At 40.1% G+C, this 23,549-nt stretch overlaps 1 protein-coding gene across 1 annotated transcript; it reads left to right on the top strand.

Annotated features, from left to right (window-relative positions):
• The first annotated feature begins 6,723 nt into the window (after positions 1-6,723).
• Positions 6,724-8,889, top strand: si:dkey-87k14.1 (leucine-rich repeat transmembrane protein FLRT2). The gene has a single exon (XM_054614566.1). It carries the CDS (start codon positions 6,724-6,726, stop codon positions 8,749-8,751), a length of 2,028 nt encoding a protein of 675 aa, XP_054470541.1. The 3' UTR covers positions 8,752-8,889.
• The last annotated feature ends 14,660 nt before the right edge of the window (positions 8,890-23,549 follow it).

The following is a 23,549-nucleotide window of genomic DNA, read 5'->3' as shown; positions in this document are numbered from 1 at the left end:
ACTGCAGCATATACACATTTGCGTTTTCCCCTTTTCCAAGGCCAAAACAGTCAAAGCTTGTCTGTTGTGAATTAGAATGAGCTCATGATGTGTCTCTGCTTCCATCTCTATTTACAGTGTAGTGCTATGAGTCACCAGGCATCCATTGCGCAATCTGACAGCCTCGAAAATGTATATGGGCAGCGTGACATGGCTTGAAACCAAGATTTTATTAGATTTGTAATGAACTGGCGAGATTTTTTCACGTGTAAAATCACTCGAGTACCACTTTGAACCTGCTTCATTTTCTCAGAAAAAGTACTTTGACATGACATGACTTTGGTGTCTGCTCTACGCCTTCCCAACCGACCGTGTTTATTTGGAAGCATCGCACCCACCCTCTGGTTCCCCCTTAGGTAAACACTGGTAAACACTTTATGGTCTGTTTTACTCTAAATGGAGCATAATTTACTAAATGAACATCATGCTGTATTGAAGAAGACTTGAAACTAGAGATTGAGACCATAAACTCATGTTTACAATGTTTACTGAGGGAATAAATCAAGAGAGAAGTAGAGTCATTTTCTCACAGACTTCTATACAACCAGAGGAGTCGCCCCCTGATGGACATCAGAAATGATGCAAGTTTTAAGGAACTTGGCTTCTCTCTTCAGAACAGGGGGTTGCCCCCTGCTGTAAACTGTCAAATAGCTACCATGTGGCTATTCTCACATGGGTGCCAAGAGACTTTTACCATAGTGCTGTTTGTGTTTTGTCAACAATCTGTTTGGTCCTCCAGCCCTGTGGGGAAATTGGTATCATCTATTATATGTGTAGCATATGTCTGGGTTTAGTCATTACTAGCTGACCCTACTGTTCTTATGGTATCCTCCACGTTCAACCGAACGTTCCAGTTATTCTATAATGTCCAACTTTCAAAAGGATAATCTTTTAGTGTTTTATTTAACAGTTTAACATCACAAGTAGTGAGGGGGGGAGTTTGGGCACCCCATAAAAACCAGGTAGTGGACTTCTAAGACAAGTATTTAATTTCCATTTTATTACTAACTAACAATAATTTAACTGCGTATTTTAGTCCCTATAATTACGACAAGTAGATTTGCCCATTCATTTTCTGTTTTGTAAAGAGATCCCAGTAATCTGGTCGCATATCTGGGTAATCAATTACTCCACAACCATGCCTGCACTAAACCCTCAGAGCAGCTGTCCAAGTCGCTGCCAGCCTAAACAAACACAAGCGCACACATACACACACACACACACACACACACACACACACACACACACACACACACACACACACACACACACACACACACACACACACACACACATACACAGGCAAGTAAGATTACAGCGACAAAGCACATAGGAGCAGAGCTACTGCAACATCGTTGTGCTATAGCCACAGACACATGCACTGTGATGAGCTGCAGACAGATTTAGCCTGCGTTTTAATTTAATAGATTGGAGTGGTAAGAGGCAGCAGCAGATGTGGTGTTTGGCAGAGAGTGTTGGAAGCCAGAGAGTTGTGAATAGAGGATACGAATAAACCAAAGATTGCTGAGAGCATGGTTGAAGGTTAGCAGTCATTTTAATAGCGATGTTTTCAAAGATGTACACTGATGCTTTATGTTAGGGGTTCAGTTACGTCTCAGTGTGTGTGTGTGTGTGTGTGTGTGTGTGTGTGTGGACGTTTTTGTATCCCTCTGGATGTTTGTCTGAAGGTGGAAAAGTCGGTCTCATCTGGGCAAAGCAGTGACGGTTCGAATATACAATAATATATTCCTCCAAATCAAACAACATGGTGTAGAAGCCGTTCAGGCGTCTCGGTTTCTGTTTCATCATCCTGCTGGATGTTTGAGTCTGAATTTGCCGCAAAGAATCCGCCTACAAGCAGCAGCCCTTCATTAAGGAGAACACACTGCGAGTGTAAGAGCGTCTGTCTGCCACAGGAAATACACAACGCACACAAACCAAACACTGTTTGGAGAAGTTGGTGACTTGACTCATCTGCTGCAGGATCGGTTCAGAAACTACAAATGAGAGCAAGCTAAAGATTTCAACAACAAACTGATGAAGCAAACTTCAAACTTATAGTTTTTTTCTCTGGAAAATAAATTGTACAAAGAAAACACATTTTGTTTCAAAAACAATGCTTTTATGGGGACACTTTTTTTCTTTAACACTGCTGAAACAAAATGTAAAATATAACTCTCAATGTATGACAATTTCATTTTTATTTATATTGGCGTACTGGGGAAGCAGCAGAGAGTGAAAGCAGAGTGAAAGAAAAAGTGCCAGCAGACAATTACTTTTGGCGTCTGTCCAGGCGTTCTCCTCCATTTTGTTCTCCGTAGTGCTCTGCAAGTAACAGAGTAACAGAGTGGATTCTGCTCAGAACTTCCATAAATCCACAGAATTGAGGAGCCAGAGCATCCGGACTTGGATGAAATCTGTAGAAATCCAATTGGAATCGCATTTCAAACCACCTCCATATGTTCTTTGGATTCAATCTGCAAAAAAATACATTTCATGTGGGGTTTTTTCTGTCAGGACTTTCTAAAATCAATCTGGATTAAATCTGGATTTAAAAAAAAGGATTTAAACTGGCAGTCTGAAAAAGGCCTAAGAGAAAATGACTCTACTTCTCTCTTGATTTATTCCCTCAGTAAACATTGTAAACATGAGTTTATGGTCTCAATCTCTAGTTTCAAGTCTTCTTCAATACAGCATGATGTTCATTTAATAAATGATGCTCCATTTAGAGTCAAAATGACCATAAAGTAGGCATAGCGTTCTTGCTTGTGGCAGATAAAAAAAAAAAAACTACATGTTTTATCAATTTAGGGAGGGACTACAACAGGGTTGTTCCATCTTTGAGTCGTCCTCTCGTGTCACTTCTGCTTCCAAAAAAACAAGATGGCGACAGCGAAAAATATGATTAAAAAAAGAATAGTCAACAGACCAATGGGTGACGTCCTAATGACGACAACATAACATTCACATCTCACCACAAAGAAAAAATATATTTATTTTTTGTATACAAATCATCTGTTGTGATCTTTTTTCTTCTCCCCAAGCTCACACCCACCCGACCATACATGTACACAATGTTATTCATATGAAATTGAATCATACTGCATATGCTCCCTTTAATATTTGGTTTAACAAAGTCTAAGGAGCGTGGTGTTTTTTTGGGTTTGCATGCAAATCAATCACACAAACTAATTAAAACAAATGTAAGATGAACAGCTGAGAAAAATTAATTACATCAGTTGCAATTATGCCCTCTAAAATAAGATATCTGTCGTCCTCAACTCAAAAATGAATTTCCCAGCCAGTAGTCACAGTTTTTAATGCAAGAGGAGAAATGCTTTTTAAATCGCAATTATTATTATTAGTGGGTTCACAAACAGTGTTGATATCAAACCACATCAACAACATGTGGACAGAACCAAAATCATAAACAGCATTTTTGATCATTTTAGACTCATCTTAAAATTCCAACTTTGTTTATAGTGTCAACCAGTTGAGCGTTGCATTGTGTCACTGAGGCCTGTCATTACATAGTTATGTGTTCAATGAAAATAAGACACACCTACACACACCTCCACGAAATGGGGAAGAGGGAGGGGGCTGTGAGAGAGAGAGTGAGAGACAGAGAGAGAGAGATAACGAGATAGAGAGACAGAGAGGGATAGAGAGACAGAGAGAGGGAGAGAAAGAGAGAGACAGAGAGAGATAAAGAGATAGAGAGACAGAGAGAAAGAGAGAGAGATAGAGAGACAGAGAGAGAGAGAAAGAGACAGAGAGAGATAGAGAGACAGAGAGAGAGAGAAGAGAGAGAAAGAGAGAAATAGAGAGAGAGAGAGAGAGAGAGAGAGAGAGAGAGAGATAGAGAGACAGAGAGAGAGAAAGAGAGAAATAGAGAGAGAGAGAGACAGAGAGAGAGAGACAGAGAAAGAGAGAGAGAGGGAGAGAGAGAGACAGAGAAAGAGAGAGAGACAGAAAGGGAGAGCGTCCGTTCACAGAGAGAGTGAGTCTCGGGGCTCCAGGAGGGACCAGGCACTCTGTGGAACAATTTACCCAGATTATGGACTTCACGTCCCGGGTTGCTGTCGGCGGAGCGGCGGGGGTCAGGCTGGGAGCCTCTGTCTCTCCTCTCCTGTCTGCTTCATGTCCTCTCCTCTTCCACTGAGGGCAGAGGAGGAACTTCACCGGCATCTCCGCAGCAGCGCGGCCGGCCGGGAGTCTCCGGCTGTCGGCAGTGTGTTTGACGGAGGCGGGGGGGACGGAGCGGAGCAGACCGCTGGTGACCTGAACTTCCCTCCTTCCTTCCCGGCTGCTTTGGGTCGGGACGGTCCCCGTTCAGCGTAATGATCCAGTTCTCCACCGCCAGAAAAAACGAGTAAGACCAGTCGGAAGATGCGGCGGGAGCTGGGAGCGGACGCAGCGGGCATACTGCGGACTGTGTGCCCGGTGTGAGCGCAGCAGTCTGCGGAGAGAGCAGCTGAGCGGCCGGAGGAGCCGCAGCAGGACTTTCTGTTTCCCTCAAGGTAAGACATTTATTTGAATTCATTTAGACTAGGTTATTTATTTATTATTTGTTTATTATTAATAAATACATTATTAAGTTTATTTGTCAATCTATATATATATATATATTTTTTTTATTCCCCTGTTTACAATTCAGGGAATTTCCCTTTAGAACTTATTCCTGTCCAGATAATTATGAATAAACAGTTAAAGCCAGAAATAAGCGAGAAAAAAAAGCTGTAGCCATTTAGGATTTACTTTTCTGTAATATTACTACATCTTTTTTTCATTAATACCATCACCCACGTCATTTGTTATTAGGTGTGAAATTAAAAACAACAATATAGACAGGTTCCTTGGATGCTGCTTTCTCCAGGCGCAAACCAAATGAACGAGCCGGCAGTTTATTCTCCAAACTGGGGCAGTGCTGCTTATCAACACAAGTGGTCTCCCTTTGATAAAGCCTACGTTTAAGATGAGCACATTAATAAATAAATATATCACAGATAGGATGGATGCCAGACACCCTGCTGATAAAATAGCGTGGGGAGGTCGGGTCACCCTAATTGGACTGGGTTTGATGCCTTGTTCGGCCCCCCCAAGGAACATTACATAACTGTTGAACTGCCTTGGCCACAAATCAATGCAATCCGTCAATTGGCTGCTGCTGCAGCGTGGTGCCATTGTATTAATCATCACTGCCACCCAGCTAACATCCTCTAATAATACATTAGCATCACCTCCTTCTCTGGAACTGTATCGGAGAGTTAACGCAAAGGTGCAGCAGTTGAGGGACTTTTATGGAAGTTCGTTTCTTCCTCAATCCACCTCAATAATGAGGTTTATGTTTGGAAGCCAACTAATACTGATGCTGGCGAGAATGTCTCCACTGTATTTAAATTGCATGACCTTGCGTTGCTCAGTAGCACCTCTCCTCGTTGCAAGAGGCCCGCATCGATCTCAGTTTTGTCCCTGTGCAAGACATTTGTCTCGTCTTATCTCTGCTGACAGGCTGCATTCATCACCATCCGGCACTCCTCCTCTCCTCCAGCACGGCTAAACTTAATGAATAAAGGGAATCCAGGGATGCAAACTCCAATTTAGCAATCATTAAGAGCACACATTTGGCTCTGTAACAAGTCTTGTGGTAGTACTGTATCTGACACCCCCTCTTTACCCCACTCATTAATAATTCACCCAAAAGATGAGTCTTCCCTTGTGCTGTGGGGCAGGGCACTATCCTACAGGGTCGACTGCGTAACAGTCATGGTGCTCATCAGCGCGCCAGTTTCCTCTTTCCCTAGCTCACCTCATTGTACGCATTCTGCCTTTGGCTGGCGTATTTTTGATCCTTTGACTTTGGTGGGTTATGTTTTTAATGCTCTTTGTTTAGGTTTGTTGTTCACATCTAGGGAAGGAGAAAAATACGTTCTAGGCCAGACAGCGTCAGTTTCCATTTTAGATCAGGGATCACGTTATTGATCTGCACACAAATGTGTTTTTCCCACCATATCTTCACACCTTCACCCTCAGTATATTTTCAAATATCCTTTTCCACTAGCTGTGTGTCTAAGGAATGAGTAATCTGTAGGTCATTTGTATGCACACTGCTCTGCTCTCCCATTTTACAATGATTTGCATTCGTGGAATAGCAACGGGAAATAAATCCTTTAGTCGTCAGTGAAAATTCAGTGCATTTTGAGAAAAAGATAATACTGATTTTCGCATGGTTTCTTATTTTGCAACAGGTTTCTGGAACCAAATGTCAAGTCAAAAGAGAAGCTTTGTGGAACCACCAGTGTGCGACGTTAAAGGGAAGGAAGCGAGGAAGAGGACATCCGATGATAACCCTCTGGTGTGTTGTACATGGCTCTGCTGTGAGGAGAGCTCTACCCGGTGGTAAAACAGAAGCGAGGGTGAACATGTGATGGACTTAAATAATGTCTCCCAGCTCAATTATGGACAGTGGCTGGTGAAGGAATCATATTGCTTAATGAGACCATTACTCTGTTGTTGGGAGGCTTAGGACAACTAATTACCAAGGGATTACTCAAGACTCTCTCCAGCACCGGGCCGGACATGGTGGTGTTATTACGTTAACAGCCAAAATCCAAGGACTGTTCTGTTGGATTTGAATCCTAATTGTTCACATTTTTTCTCTGTATTTTTTCTGATCCGTTTGAAATGGAGATACAGTGGCGTTTATGGAATAAGGACTGGGCCTCCTTTATACGGCCGTGGATACCTATACTGTTAGGCCTTCACCTCCAGTTCTCCCGGGCCTCCAACTGTCCCGAGGAGTGCCGCTGTGATCGCACCTTTGTTTACTGCAACGAGCGGAGCCTGACCTCAGTGCCTCTGGGAATCGGTGAGGGTTACAAGACCCTCTACCTCCACAACAACCAAATCAATAACGCTGGTTTTCCCTTGGAGCTCCACCACGTGGCCTCTGTGGAAACTGTGTTTCTCTACGGCAACCAGCTGGATGAGTTCCCCATCAACCTGCCCAAAAATGTGAGGGTTGTGCATCTGCAGGAGAACAACATTCAGACCATCTCAAGAGCAGCTCTGGCTCAGCTTCTGTGGCTGGAGGAGCTGCACCTCGATGATAACTCCATTTCTACTGTAGGTGTGGAGGAAGGGGCCTTCCGGGAGGCAGTAAGCCTGAAGATGCTCTTCCTCACCAAAAACCACATGAGCAGCGTGCCTATTGGTCTTCCAGATGATCTGAAAGAGTTGCGGATGGACGAGAACCGGATCGCTGAGATTGCGGAGGAAGCATTTAGGAATGTGACCCGCCTGCAGCGCCTCCTGTTGGATGGGAACCTGTTGACAGATGAAGGGATTGCACCAGGTACCTTTCAGGACCTGGTCACCCTCAGGGAGCTGTCCCTGGCCCGCAACTCACTCACATACCCTCCCCCGTTCCTCCCAGGGGAGGTGCTCGTCAAATTAAACTTTCAGGAAAATCAGATAGACAGGATCCCTGCCAGGGCATTTGCAGGGTTGCACAAGCTGGAGAGGCTGGATATTTCTAACAACCAGCTGCAGTCATTGACAGAGGGGGTCTTTGATGGCCTCCGCGGTCTCAGACAGCTCACTGTTCGGAACAACCTTTGGCTGTGCGATTGCAGCATCAAATGGGTTGTGTCATGGCTCAAATCCCTGCCGGCCTCACTCAATGTGCGCGGCTTCATGTGCCATAAACCTGAAAAGTTCCGGGGCATGGTGATCAGGGAGCTGAGTGCTGAGCTGGTCCAGTGCCCACGGAGCACGGCGACCGCACCCCTGTCCTCTTCATCAGCTGACACTGCTCTGATCCCATCCCTGTCCTCTTCCTCAGACTCCCCCCTCCTCACTCAGTATGTTTCCCCCTCCTCCAGGCAGCCCTTCCCCACGTTAACCACCCACTATCCTGTCTATTCAACCAGAGAGGGGGGGTTGAGGACTAAGCAACCTCTGGACCCCAGGAGGGAGACTTTGCAGGTCACATTTGCCATACTGAATGGCTCGGCCATCCACGTCAGCTGGGTGGCCGCCTTTCCAGTCACTGCCTACAAGGTGACCTGGGCCAGGATGGGCCCCAGTCTGACAGGGGACACAGTAAGGGAGAGGATAGTGGGTGGGGATCACCGGGGGATCCGACTGGCTAACCTTGAGCCTAAGTCCACCTATCGGATCTGTGTCATTCCCTTGGACGCGTTCAATAACTACCGGCCCAAAGATGACACCGTGTGCACCGAGGCGGTGACCACGCCAGCCTCCTTCAGCCCAGACAACAACAACAGCAACAAAAAAGCGTCGGGGCCGGAGCAGGCCACGCAACAGGATCCCAGCTCGCCTTTCTTGCTGGCTGGGCTGATTGGCGGGGCTGTCATTGTGGTGCTGGTGGCACTCCTCAGCATCTTCTGCTGGCACATGCACAAGAAGAGCCGCTCCAAGTCCTCCACCAAGTGGAAATACAACCGGGGCCGGAGAAAAGATGACTATTGTGAGGCAGGTACCAAGAAAGACAATTCTATCCTGGAAATGACTGAGACTAGCTTCCAGATAGTCTCACTCAACAACGAACAGCTCCTCAAGGGAGATTTTCGCATTCAGCCTATTTACACCCCTAATGGGGGCATCGGCTTCAGCGACTGCCCCCTGGAGAACAACAGCACAGTTTTCTGCAAGAACAATGTTCAGGATGCAGACTTTTGTGGCACATGATGGTTTGGGAGAGCATCAGGAGCATTTTTACTGACAACTACACACACTTTACTGGACACTGTATAATGTTAATATTATTTGAAACCCCTGTGTCTTCAAGAAATGTAATTTATACAACTAACTGGATGGTATTTTTTATATGACAATGTTGGGTTTATAAGTTATTGGTTTTTGGATTTGTGCTGTTTGAGTTCTGTGCACACAGACATGTACAATCAGGTTTCATTTATTAAGTAAGTATTAAGGCTTGGTTTGTTTTTTTCTGAATTTCAGTAAAGTTAATGATTTTGAAGTCAGTATATACTGTAACCAAGACATACAGAATCCAAACTGTAGCTGCAGTACATCATACCAGTACTGAAACCAGCTAGGCCTACTCTGCATGAGAGAGGGAGAAAAGAGACGGGCACAAGTCAGCCACACTCACCACTAGAGGGCGGAGTTTTCTGGAAACCATACAGCCCACTTCACTTTTTCTGGGACTGTTTTGAATCAAGTCACCGCAGTTATTTGGCATATCTTGTTTCATTTTCACTACAGTCGATAGAGATGCAAATGATTGGAGTCCTGCTCTAGGAAGTGGACAACTTTTATGCAAGTGGGATTCTTCTCTGCTTTAAAGGGAAATGTAAAGGTCACACTCATTAAACATTCACAGAAAGTGGCAGACTGCAGTGCTTTTTCCTGCTTTTCAAGATGAATGCATTATCACAGTTAAGGGGTCACGTTATTAGTGCTGGCTGTGTTTGATGGTGGGTATCACAGTGAGCCGCTACAAAGAAGCACATCTGCCCTCTGCTGTATGTTTAACTCATTAAGAACCCACTCTTCTCCTTTTGTTCTGCAAAAATAATGTTATGGTAAAACAGTATATATATATGTGCCTTGAGGTTATCAGCTTACAATGTCTTTTGAACCCATGTTTTTGCACAAAAGGTGTATGTATATACATTCAATTGAATTGTTGTTGAGGAAATCTCTTGCTCTTGATTATTTATTTACCTCGTTACACATTTAATTAAAAACATATCTCCAAAATTGAATTTATCCCTCGTGATCTGTCCCAGAATGATCACTGACTCAAACTGTTACTAGTATGCTCAAGTGGGGAGCTCAGCGGTAGTAGCAGGGGTCTGCTTGGAGAGGGAAGGGTCCTTTGAGGACGACTAGTTCAAGCTCAAAAGTCACAAAGAGCACCTAACTTAAAATAAACTGAATTGAATTGAATTGAATTGAACTTCTACTTTACACAAAACCATATTAAAGCAGCCTCGATGCTGAACCGTGGGCAGCTGTGGGCATGGAAGTAAGAACTAAAGATGTCAAACAATAGTATTTAATGAACAGGAAAGTCTTTAAAAGTCTGTCTTAGAACCATGACATTCTTATTCTCTAAAGCTGTCCAATAAGCCTTTTACAACACAGGAACTTAATGACCTAAAAACTGAAGCTTCCCATTCCCCAAAACCTGTAACCCTGTAGGTTCGGTCTTGGTTATGTTATACAAACCAGAAAATTCGGACACGCACTTCATTTATTAAACACAGGTCCTGCATTATTTATTCAGGTTGTTGTCTTGTAAACCAACTGTGGCTTTCCTTCCCACAAAGAAGACCTGGAACATGGATTCAGCATCGATGATTGAGCAGTGGAAAATAAGGAAGAGTGCGAGGGCCAGAGTAGAAACGAGAGCAGAACCTGTGACAATGGTCTACACATAGAAATAGAATAAGAGTAGAACGGACATTTATACCATTTATACCACTGATGTGTGTTGTCACCATAACAACAAACGACAATCTGCCTTTTCTTTTGACCTGACTCATTGACCACTACAAACAGTTCAATGTCCGTTCTACTCCTATTTCTCTGGCTAACAACTAGAATGGGGGTCCCGTTTGGGGCCACAGCCTCAAAGAAGTGGGGCCAGCCACACTTCAGCATACACGTGAAGCACACATACTGTATGTCAATTACACTTAAACGGTCACTTCACCCAGTCCAGCAAAAATATATATTTTTTCTCACTAATGCCATCTTTCCCAAACCCTTTTATGCCATGCAACCTCTTTGAAGCAGAAACAAATTCAACCCCCCCCTACATTTGATTTTTGCCAACCATTAGAAATTGAGTTAAGAGTTATTTCTTTAACAAACGTATGAAATGCATTTTTTGATAAATGTCTCTCACATTTGGTTATTCAAGAAATGATGAGTGAGAGAGTTAGGGACATTTTACAATTGGGACTGTTTCTCCAGTAAAAATGAGTTCCAGTGAAAATTGTTTTTGATTACTTTGCTAGTTTTCAAAGCTTTCACCACTCTTTTTGCTTCCATTGGGTTGGAGGCTGGAAGGCTTATCTCAAAACCTGACCAATACAACTTTAATGGCTACAATACCTATGGTAACTAAATAGCTGGAGTGAGATCCATCCATCCATCCATCCATCCATCCATCCATCTATCTATCTATAGGGCACTGCACATTAATCAACATTTTCAGTTTCTGCCTCAATTTGCTCATGTGCTCATTTTCATCTGTGCTCCCTGGGCAGTTTATTACAAATTAGTGGCCTAATGGGATCAACACGATATATTAATGCGGGTGACTGTGGCTCATAGCAAGGTTGTCCTTCAATCAGAGGATCGGCGGTTCCATCCCCTACTCCGCTTGTCCATGTCGATGTGTCCTTGAGCAAGACTCTTTACCCCAAATTGCTCCTGCAGGCTGTTCCAGCGGTGTATGAATGGGTGTGAATGTCTGATAGTTGTGATTGGCAGGTGGCACCTTTCCTGGTAGCCCCTGTCATCAGTGTATGAATGGGTGTGAATGGGTGACTAGAAAAGCGCTATACAAGTACAGTACATTTAGCATTTACAATATAAAGTAGCAGATGTGTAAAAAACAAAGTATGCAACCACAGGGCTACTGATGATGGTTGCTCATGATCACAGGTTTGGATTGTTTGAAGCCATCTCTTATGTTAAAGGTTTGGTATTTGTGCTCTCTCTTAATTCAGTGAAAGACTGCTTCAGTAGTGCGTGGCTCTGACTGAGAAGACTCTGGCCCTCTGGTTGTGGCCCTTATTGCCCCACTACTATCCTTCCACATTATGAACTGAGTCAGTGTAGGAGGGGCAAGCCCATGTAAAGCTTTATAGATGACGCAAGCATCTGTAAATGTTTTTAACTATTTAAAAGTTTTAAATTTACATTTATTATACTTTTGTACTTTAATAAAAATCTTGTGTGCACAAGATAAAAGGGGCTTCGTAATATCAACTATGTTTTAAAAGGTCTCTTGAAGTATCTTGAAGTTAGAAAAAAAAAAGATTCTCCCTACTAGTGGTATCTAGCCTTTGTTTTTTTTTTGGGGGGGGTATTAAAAGATCTTTAAGTCAATGTCCACTTACCAGCTCATATGGTTTACCAGCACATTGTCTCTGGAGTAGACTTTTGAGGTGTGTTCATTTTCCGGGGGATTTCCTTTTTCAGGGTTTTAATGGCAACATACCAGTAATTGTAAGTGAAAAAATATATGTGTGTGTGTGTGTGCGTGTGTATGTATATATATATATATATATATATATATATATATATATATATATATATATATATATATATACTCATCATACAATACAGCTCAGTCTGGTAATAATGTAATTTTACCTTATATAAAAATTGCAACAAAAGCTATTTTTTTTATATTGTACCACTAAAGGAATCTTTAGTGGTACAATGTGTAATCATAATAAATAATCATCACTGATAGCATGCGCATCAATGTAGGCTTGTATGGTCACTGAACTATGGCTAAAAGCTTTGGGTAGGATCATATTTAGGCTATTTTCATAACTTTCCTCTCATACAATTCCTTACAGATAAGAACACAAAATCCATTGAGATTGTTTTTGTTGCAATATGTGTGAGGTTGACCCACATTTTAAGTTGTCAAATGCCCGGACCAATTTGTCTAAAGTTTGGTTTGATTTGTATTATCGTGCTTTGCATGTGAAGACCATGAGCTGTATAGTAACTTCAAACGACTTGAAAGCCCTTGATTCCACATTTTCAAATGTAAAATGATAACCCTCTTTCTTTTAATCCTCGCTAATTAGAGTTGAAAATGTATCTTTAGAAGTACAAGAACAGTATGAAAGATGCATCAGTTGTGAGACTGGATACTGTACTTCCTTGGTTGAAGTGCCTCTGGGACATCCGGATCTAATTACTCTGACTTCTTCTTTATTCTGTATAAAGTGTGTTAGACAGTATTTAATCTTTCTAAAGCCACAGATCCATATTTTTTGTCAGCGAAGCAGACATTAGATCTTTCTAATATGTCTTAGTAGATACACACAGAGGCAGGAACAAAAGAAAGCAGAGATGGCTTCAACATTCTGTAGCTTCCCTTCCAGACCATATTTCTTATAATGCCAGTGAGACAAATCTTTGGATAATTCTGTCATTACAACTTTTGGCTTACCAACCTATCAGTAATGCTAACTTTGCTGATATGAGAAAAATAGGGGGGTCAAGAAACACGAGCAGTTCCGATCATCAGACAGCTTGTGCACTTGTCCAGGTTGGTCAAACTTATAGTGAACAACAAAATGATGACCCAAGCTGTCTGTTTTAATCAAAGGTTGATGTTTACAGACACACTTCCTGCTTCAACTTTGACCACTAGATAATCTGGATGAACTGTTGGTGTGTTAACAAGCTGTCTGATTATGTGACTGCTCGTGTTTCTTTTTTTCTTTTTTAACAATGTCCCCATTTTTTTACATCTCAGCAATTACTTCGGGGAATACAATGGACCTCCATCACCTACCGTTCTTCAGAAGAAATTTCATCTTAAGACCCACTTAAGTTTTCATGAAGAGTCTGATGTTTTCTTATTTGGAATTTGTTCTTAGGTAAGAACAGAATCCTCACACATTCATGAGCACACTGAGGCACATTTGAGTGCTGACAGGTTAACATAACTTATTGTGTTATCTTCAACTATACAGTTTTTATAACATTATTTTAATACAATTGTAATGCAATTATATTTAATTATAATGAATTATGTTTTGTTTAAAAAAAAGCACTACACTAACACTTCAACACTGAACGAGTAATTGCATATCGTGCATCTTTTCTGTTTGATTTTATACCGACTACTGAAGCTATTTTATGTGTTTACCACCTTATTTTTAAACTTTTTTTTATATTCAAAGTGAACAACACATATTTTATTCCTTGTTTAAACATACATGTTCCCCCTAAATTCATATCGTCTCACTGTAATGACAAATAGCCTCAGTTTGGAAGAAGATGGTTTGTACTTCTTACATTATTTGTTCAGTTTGAAGATCAACAAGATCTTAAAGCATTTGAAATAATAATAGTGAGTTGGTTGGTTTCTAATTAATTCAATGTACAATGTATTCATGTCCTATTTATGCACATTACTGACTATGCTTTTTCCCTGGAGTCTTTGTGCTTTCTCGCCTCGCAGGTTCCCATGAATCGTTGAGGTTCCTGGACCGTGGTCTCCTGCTGTGGCCCTGCTGATACCCACCGCTACTACCATTATTATTATTAGTCACATTACTATTACTATTCCCTATATCATTATTATAATTCTACTATGTTCATTGCTTCTGTTATCATTATTTGTGATTTTGGGCTATACAAAATAAATTGAATTGAATTGAATTGAACAATACAGTTTATAAAATGAGTTGTGATTCAAGATATATTTTATATAATATTGCTTTGCCATTTTAAACATTCTTGCTTTAACATTATTTTTTTGTGGTTTCCTTCATAATGTATGATCACAGCCCAGCAATTTATAATCATACATTTTCTATTTCAACATCATGTATCATCATTTTTATTAAATTACCGATTTGCAGATTTCCAAACATTATAAACTTTGGTCCGGTGCTCCTTCCTCTTTATAGATGTTTGTTTGGGCTTTCTTGACTTAATGATCACTTCTCAATTTCTGTGCGTGCACATGCCCCTAAAGTCTCATGCCCTTTGAACTGGATTGGCAGGGTGAACAAACTTAATAGACTGGAATTATGTTTAAAAGCTAATGTGACGATTTTATACCAGGGCCCTTAATGGATAAGGGATTATTTTTTTAAGTCTGTCTTGCTATATACAGTACACACTACTGTCTCTGCCCATAAAGCCATGGATTTTGTCCTGCACTGTATAATCTTCAGTCTTTATTCCTGCAAAAATGCATCCCACAGCTCAACTGAAGCTCATGTAAGGCCTTAGCAGTCAGGGTTAGATATATCAACCAGATGTCTTTGTCTCTGTGGGACAAAGAGTGTGTTTCAATAGCGCTGTTACCTTCTCCATGGAGGAATCCTCATCAACACGTTAAGTTACATTCCAACTCTATGAAAACTATATATACTCAAGGTACCCATACTTTAAACATGCATTGTATAGTTGCAATAACCAGTATTGGTTGCAACTCATCAGCAGTTGCAACTACTGATGATCACATATTTCAATAATTTACTTTTAAACGGCATATCCTAACATTGACATTGTTTTTTTTTTGCTCATTCAGGCAAATGGTTGTGTCACAACTAGTATTTTTGGAGTCTGCGTGTTCTATTTAAAATCCTCCCCACGGCTCATAAAGTTGCCACACAAGATCAAGTGCTGAGAGGAAGTGACTTTGCAGGGATAATCATTTAATATGATGAAGATAATTTGAAACTCTTTGTGGAGAGAGGGAGTTTGGTACTGAAAAGATCAAGTTAGAAAGATACATACTTGATTTGTGATAATTTCCTGTTGGGACAAAGCAGTTATGCAGGATTCATGATAGATGCACATTCATGATCATACATCTCTCTTGCTTTGTTCCCTCAGTAAACATTGTAAACATGAGTTAATTGTCTCATCTCTAGTTTCAAGTCTTCTACAATACAGCATGATGTTCATTTAGTAAATGATGCTCCATTTACAGTCAGATAAACCATAAAGCAGGGTATGCTTTAGGGGTGTGATTGAAAGTTGCTACCACTGGGTTTTTAGGTCTTGTGGTAGTCTGTGTTTTGTCCTACAACTTTTACTCTTTCATAATGTGTTTTCAGTTCTTGCAAGTTAATTGTAACATTTTGTTTACCTAAAAATGTTTTATTCAGCGTTCAGTTGAATAAACTCCAGGCTTCAAAACGGCAGTCTCCAAACCAATGCTTGACGTCACGTTAACTACATGCACTTCTCATAAATGCTATGATAATGCCGAAGTGCTTGAAAAGGCAAAAAGAGATAGTGCTCAGGTTATTAAACCCAATTTAATTCAATAAAGAGCTATTTTGTCAATTCAATCTTTTTTAACCCAACAACCAACTTTGTCTTTAATTATCCAATTCAATTCAATTCAGTTTATTTTGTGTAGCCCAGAATCACAAATTACAAATTTGCCTCAGAGGGCTTTACAATCTGTACACATGTGACATCCTCTGTCCTTCCCTCTCATTCACAGGAAAAACTCCCCTAAAAAACCCTTTAACAGGGAGAAAAAAGGAAGAAACCTCTGGGAGAACGACAGAGGAGGGATCCTTCTCCCAGGATGGACAGAATGCAATAGATGTCATGTGTACAGAATGAACAGCATAACAGAGATACAACACATTCAATGTATATGACATAAATGATTCATATAATAAGAGTAGTAAGCAGAGTAACGAGGCCAATGAGGCCAGCGAGTCATAAAGATGGGAATCTTCTGATATCCATCCCATTTGATGCGATTGCAGCATAACATGAATAGTTTGTGTACTAACAACAAAGACAGACACTTTGACAATTAGTATAACACATGTGTATCATTGTTCCGTTCACTGTTAACTACTCCATTGGCTCAGAGGATGTGTAGACTGTCAGGTACTTCTGATCAACAATCACCAGTCACATGACAGCAGCGATTGGTTGGTCTCTGGTTTTATTATTATAGTTTAATCTATAATAATACATAATTTATTATGTATTACTTGATACCATTTTGTTTTATAAATCTGAATCTGTAAAGTAACTAAAGCTGTCATATAAATAGTGCAGTATAAAGTACCATATCTCCCTCTGAGATGTAGTGGAGTAGAAGTGTCAACTTGCATAAAATGGAAATAGTCAAGTTCAAGTACTTTTGCTTGAGTACAGTATTTGAGTAAATTAACTTAGTTACATTATGGATGAGAGAAGCTGAACACACACCAGTGTTGGAGATGTGCTGACCATTGTGAAAGCACAAGTGTAAAGTACTATTTCCTTTACACTTAGTTACAGTCCACCACTTTCAACATCATTGTATTTAATAACTGTTTTACCAACTCTAATAAATAAATGATGCTAATTCCTTAGATATCATATTTTTGATATCACAAAAAAGCCCGGGCTTCAGAAATGTTGGAGATTCCATGCTTTAGTTTGATTTGATTGGACAAGGTCTTTTTTGTGCATTGGAGGAAGTTTTATCTAATTCTGTCGTTTCTATACAGCTTTTCTAAAAGGAAATCGTCAACATGCACATACAAATACCTGAATGGAAACACAGTCACAATGTCAGACAGAAACCCTGGTCTTTAGGCCCCGTTGAGACCTCTTTGACGTTTAACTTTTTCTGATAGAGGGTGATTTTTAGCATTCTAAAACCTAGGTGTAATTATTTAAGAACACCTTTCCACTAGGTTACATGCATCAGGGCAGATCTGAGTGCGGTTCTTGCATGACTTTGTGCTGCCTAACCACAGGCTTTATTTTCTTATTTTGTTTATTGGTTTATTTTTATTGAAATGTTTTTACACATCTCGTTATTATTTAAGAGGCATTTATTTGTTATGAAGGAAGCATTTTATTCAGTGAGATTTGTTTCTCTAATGAAATATTTCTGTATCATGTGGTTGGGAGCTGGGGAGCTTTAATCCGCCACATATGAATACCTTGAAAGCAGTCTCCCAGACAACAACAACAAATTCAACAAATTCATCATCATCATCATCATCATCATCATCATCATCATCATGACAAGTGAGCAAACTCCATCTTGTTCAACACAGGGAACCACGGAGATAACAGGACTAAATAGCACGACCCAGACAACAGGATAAGATGTAGGTAAAACAGTCTTTACTTACAAACATGGACACACAGGGTTTACATACACTGGGGAGGTGTAGGTGGTTACACACAGGTGGGATCAATCGGGTGGGGCAGACCATCACGAGGGCGGGAAAACACACAAAGGACAGAAGTGAAGTTATCTGAAACAAGAGGAGAGGTAAGTAACACAAAACAAAACAGGAAATACTAATAAATGATGAAATAAGGAAAGCATAACTTAGGAGACAGGACGAGACATGGCGTATCTCCTGATGAAGCTAGCAAGAGGATCTTGAGTTAAGGTTATTTGTCAAACATAATAGATACGGGTCACATCCTCGTTTTTATTTCAAGGCAGTAAATTACTTAAACCCCAGCCACACTGAAAAACAGAAGGAAAGAAGACATATTTACAAAGAAATAATGCAGCATGGTCTGCTTTACTTAATGTAATTATTTCAGGGTTTCACAGTTTATTGTAAAGCAACAGACCTGCGATAAGAAATAATACACCTAAACCAAACTGCTGTACTTTCCCAAAGGAAGAGATTCAGCCTGTAAAATGTTGTAAATGGTTTTAAACCAACAGCAGTGGCGGCCTGAATTAAGTGTCTTTTCCTCTTTAATTCATAGTGGATGGATAAAATAGCCCTGTGATTCTCAGGAACGTTTGGCTTCCATTTTTGCTGGTCATTACTGTGGTCAGCTTGCATTAAATTGCATTAGAGAGCCACTAACAGCCTCCACCCCCTCGTCACACACACGCACAAATCTACTCCACACACACAAGTATTGATCTCTGGAGCTCCACTGGATTATGAAAAATGGCTACCAACCTTAATGACACTTCACCTGAGATGGACTGCCTCTCTCCACGGCTTTGGTAGTGAGGTGAAAATGCGTGCACAGGGAAATCAGCGGTAAAATGTTGTCCCAGCTTGTCCCTGTATCTTCTTGCATTGATTAACTGCTAGAACTGAGAAATAAAGGGATAATTTATGCTTAATAATACGAATGGATTGCATAGTGGAGGGTCATCTGGTGGTGTTACAGCCTCACATCATGGCTCAGTCCTTTCATCAAAGAGTAAATGTTTGCACTTCAGTGATATTGGGGATAATCTTTCATTTGTACAGCAGTGTGTTAGCCCTTGAATTTCATCAGCGTCACAGTGAGAGTGAGCCATATGCATAGAAACAAGGTTCTATGAATAAATGGTTTTATTTACACATTGTTCTCAAAATCAAATAAAACCAGATTAGCCATCAAGTGTACCTGAGGCCTGTACTACAAAGCGAGCTCATCTCCATCAGGGTTTCTTTTCATCATCTAAGTAACTAACCCTCACAACGACGGTGGTTATCAACTCGGTAAGGCTAACCAGGGTCTTTCAATCTGTTTCAACACGTTCACATAAAAGAGATGGGGTTCGCACCATATAACCAATCAAAGACAAGGATGAGTCTACCTTTCAGCACTGCAAGTATTTTATAAACAAAGAGGAAACAGAGAAATAAAAATAAGGAGAAAGTCAAACCCCCAGGCTAAAAGCAACAAAGTTGCAGCTGTCATATGCAGGAACGACAGATGGCAATACGATTGGGGATTGTATGACAAATTTAGCCTTATTCTTTAAGCTGCAACCTCGGTGGTGTGAAACAAACTTTGGAGAAAAAATAAATAAAGAACTTAATTCACATAAATGGTAAACAGTCTTACTTTCATATTTTATAATCACTCACAGCATATAAAAATGTACACATAGCAAATAAACGTAAGGCAAGGCGTTAAGTCTGCAGTACACCAGGCGCACAACTCCAATATATCGCACAGAAAAATACAACTGAAAAAGGGTTCAGTAGAGTTTATGAATGACGATAAGAGAATATATACTAATTTTGTGTGATAGTATTTCTTAAATGTAATTTAAGGTGCTGGTAGATTGCTGCTAGTCCTCCAGTAATACAGGTGCTTAATGGCTTAACATGCGGAGGACCAAATAGTTTAACAATTAAGGCTAAACACCAACACATATGGATTGAAGCAGAATATTTTGTTACATGTTATACATGTTGTGAAAATAATGATAACATCTATCTTTTTATAATTAGTTTTGATTTTTTGTCCTACAATGCCCTTGGTTATCCCAAATCTGAAAGACTCTGAGTCTGCAACAATCCTATGCAGCCATTTAATTCTAGAAATAGTAAAAAAACTAATAATTTTAGTGTAGCCTCATCATTATCAAATGTATATGTCAATGTTATCAATTAAGCTGCAAAGTATTTTGTTCAGCCGCATATTTTTTATCAGTTCCCAACTCTGTTTCGCACTGCGGGGGCTGCAGTTAAATATTATCATACACTCCATAAGATACATATAAATCTAAGCAACACATTCATTTAACGGAATACAACAATTAAATTATAGACAGATCTAACATGCTCTAGAAGCTGAAGTGGTATCATGTCCTTGTTAATTTACACATTCACATGCACTGCAGATTTTTGTACTGTCCTTACTGCATTTTGGAAGGTCAGTGTGTTATGTTAACTCATTGTCCGCACACACAGTTTTGATTGGTCAGTAGGCAGTGCCTAATTATGAGTTGATATGTTATCTTAAACATTGATTGAGAGCAGATTAGGTGTGCAGCATAAATTACCATGGCAATCTACCCAGGTAAGAAGCGAACCACAGCCATAGGACTGAAAACCCCTGGGTCTACAAACCACAAGTCAACTTTGGAACCCAAGGCTTATCGAACAGGGTGATTGAAAAACACAGAACATTTGTTATTTCATAACATTTTCATGGACCTCCAATATCTCAGCAATCTCAGCATTAACGTATACCAAAAGATAATCCTGAGATAGTTATCATAACTGTATTGTTCGGTTTCAACAAATTTGGCAATGTAGATCTGAAGCATATCCTTGGGCACTTCCAAACTTGGTGTTATTTATTGGTTATATTTGTTTAGTTTCTTTGTTTTTTTCAAAGATATTTAAGTCATATAGCTTGTAGAGCACAATACTATTATGAGTTGGTGTAAATGAAAAATATCAGAAAAATATTTGATACCAATTTCAATTTAATAATTTTATTCCTAAATGAGTTTTAAATATTTAACAAAATTGCAAAAAAAGAAATGTAGTTGCATAATACACCACTTGCCAGTTCTGTATGTAGAGATAACATGAATGTAAAGTGTATTTCTGACATCAAGACACTGACTGAAATTGAAATCTTGTGTAACAAATACAGACAACCCAATCACTCATTAACAATTCAATTCAAATTTCAAATTTGCCTCAAAAGTCATCTAAATATATATCAGGATCTACAGCTGTTTCTAATGTTACTGTTTTGAGGATCGATCGGTACTGGTTGAGGGCAGTAGATATTCATTTTGTCTTTAATAGTTAGAATCTCATCATTAAAGAAGTTCATGAAGTCACTACTACTGAGGTTTATAGGAATACACGGCTCAACAGAGCTGTGACTCTCTGTCAGCCTGGCTACAGTGCTGAAGAGAACCCTAGGGTTGTTCTTATTTTTCTCTATTAATGCTGAATAATAGGCTGCTCTAGCATTACGGAGTGCCTTCTTATATATTTTAAGACTGTCTCGCCAGACTAACCGCGCTTCTTCCACATTGGTGGAACGCCATATCCTTTCAAGTTGTTTGCTTTCATGTTTGCTTTAATTCGCGGGTTTGAGGGTTATACTAAACCTCCTTTCCTTTTACACAGGAGTAAACTTACAACCCCACTTAAAAAAATCAGAAAATGCAGTTTCAGTTATTTTCAAACTTATCAACTAATGTTGGCTCAGCAAGTACTAGCGCTTACAGTATCCATAATGTTATTTTTGTAGCATATTCTGGTATCCTATGTCAATGCTATTTGCTAACGGCTTTCTGGTCCTTTCCGTTGAAATAACCGGGGAAAAAACGCAGATGGAGTCGACCTTCTAAAGTTCTGTCCGGGGTTCCCGCAGTGGGTAGGAACACTATGCTGATCCAATCCTGTTTTCCCAACAGCTGTGTAAGTTGGTGGTCTGGCTCACTTTCTGTTCTACTTCATTCGACCTTGACACAGCTCTGTAGAGTCCAGTTGACTCCTCTAATCAGCCTGCAGCCTCAGCCTATTGTGTGTTTGTGTGTCTCTGTGTGTGCATGTGTGTGTGCGCTAGCAGTGATGTGAGTCCTGGTGTGGACAAAAGGTTAGTTATAGGATGCAGCCTTTCTGGCTCACACAGTGTGTCCTATTATCACCAACATATTGGACTGGTAGGCTACATTACTCACAGTGTTGGCACCGCACCAACAACCTCAGCTCTCTTTCATCATCATCTGCAAAACTGCAGTTTTTCTATGATGACACACTGAGAGTATTAAGAAAAAATCTAACAAAATCAGTGAGCCATGTCGGCTGGATCAACCTAGGGTTTAAATTGCACAAGAGAGCCACGAGATTCAAGGAGAGGCCAATCCACCATTGAGGTATCTCTTCATATCCAGCTTTTTCTGTATTTACATCAGATGACTTTCATTATAAGCTGGCAAATGAGAAAAAAAGGACTGCCATACTGGACATACAGTTTTTTTCTGTTAAAAATCCTGAGACCTGAATGTGTGCGTTTTCATTAGAAATAGTGGAAATGCTAGAAAGAAAAAAAACAAGGAAAAAAGAGAAAATAAAGTACAAAAACTTGGCTAATAAATCAAGACATACTTAGCATGTGACTAAGGATCAGTGTCCAACAATGCGTTATTTTTCCTAAGTCTGGTGTATTTTTTAAGTATTTAAAATATTTTATTTAGCGTATTTGTGCTATGCTACAAATGTCAGCAGCATGACGATGAGCTGAGAATCTATTCTGCTCAAAACACAAAGAACAGCAGATGGGAATGGTGTTAGTTTTGCAGGTATATAGTCAAAATCTGATTAAAACTTACCTGATTATGGTACTCTTTAAAAAAGCTAAGTTATTACAGTTCATCCTGAGGGGAACATGAACGTCAGAACCAAAGTTAATGGAATCTGTCTAATAATGGAAGTCATTCAACTATTAACCAAATATGTCAACCTGATGGTGGCATGGAGGAGAGGTTTGGGCATCACCAAAGTCGGTAAGGTTCAACCTTGGGAACCATGAGCAACATTTCAATACACTCTTCCTTTGGAGAATAATTGAATAGAAAAAAAAACAACCAGAGAAAGTAGAAGCCAAGTCAATCCATGAGAGGGTCAGAATATCACTGGCATGCTTCTTGGGTTATTGGTAAATATTTAATGGTAGTCCGGATATTTCTTACAGTGGCGTTTCCTATTGAGAACTGTGAAGTATGCCAAGAAAATCCCTTGGATAATGTTATAAACTCACTCAATTTAGTCTGGAAATAAATCTGCCCATAAATCTGACCAAGCTGAAGTACCTGAAATCGTCTAGTCATTTGATTTTTGTTTCAGTAGCAAGGATTTTTTTATCTGCATGTTGCAGCTGCAAAGTATTCAATCCTGAGGGACCTCACGTGCAAAAATGATAAGAAACACTAATCTTACCATGTCAATAAATAGAAAACATATTTGTCTGAGAAAGAATTCTAAGACTTGGATAACAGATCACGATAGAAATAATAAACATTGACTTGTTGGCACGTTAAT

Source organism: Anoplopoma fimbria, chromosome 15, assembly GCF_027596085.1.
Source record: "Anoplopoma fimbria isolate UVic2021 breed Golden Eagle Sablefish chromosome 15, Afim_UVic_2022, whole genome shotgun sequence".
Lineage (NCBI taxonomy): Eukaryota > Metazoa > Chordata > Actinopteri > Perciformes > Anoplopomatidae > Anoplopoma > Anoplopoma fimbria.
This window is presented reverse-complemented; position numbering and strand designations above follow the sequence as displayed.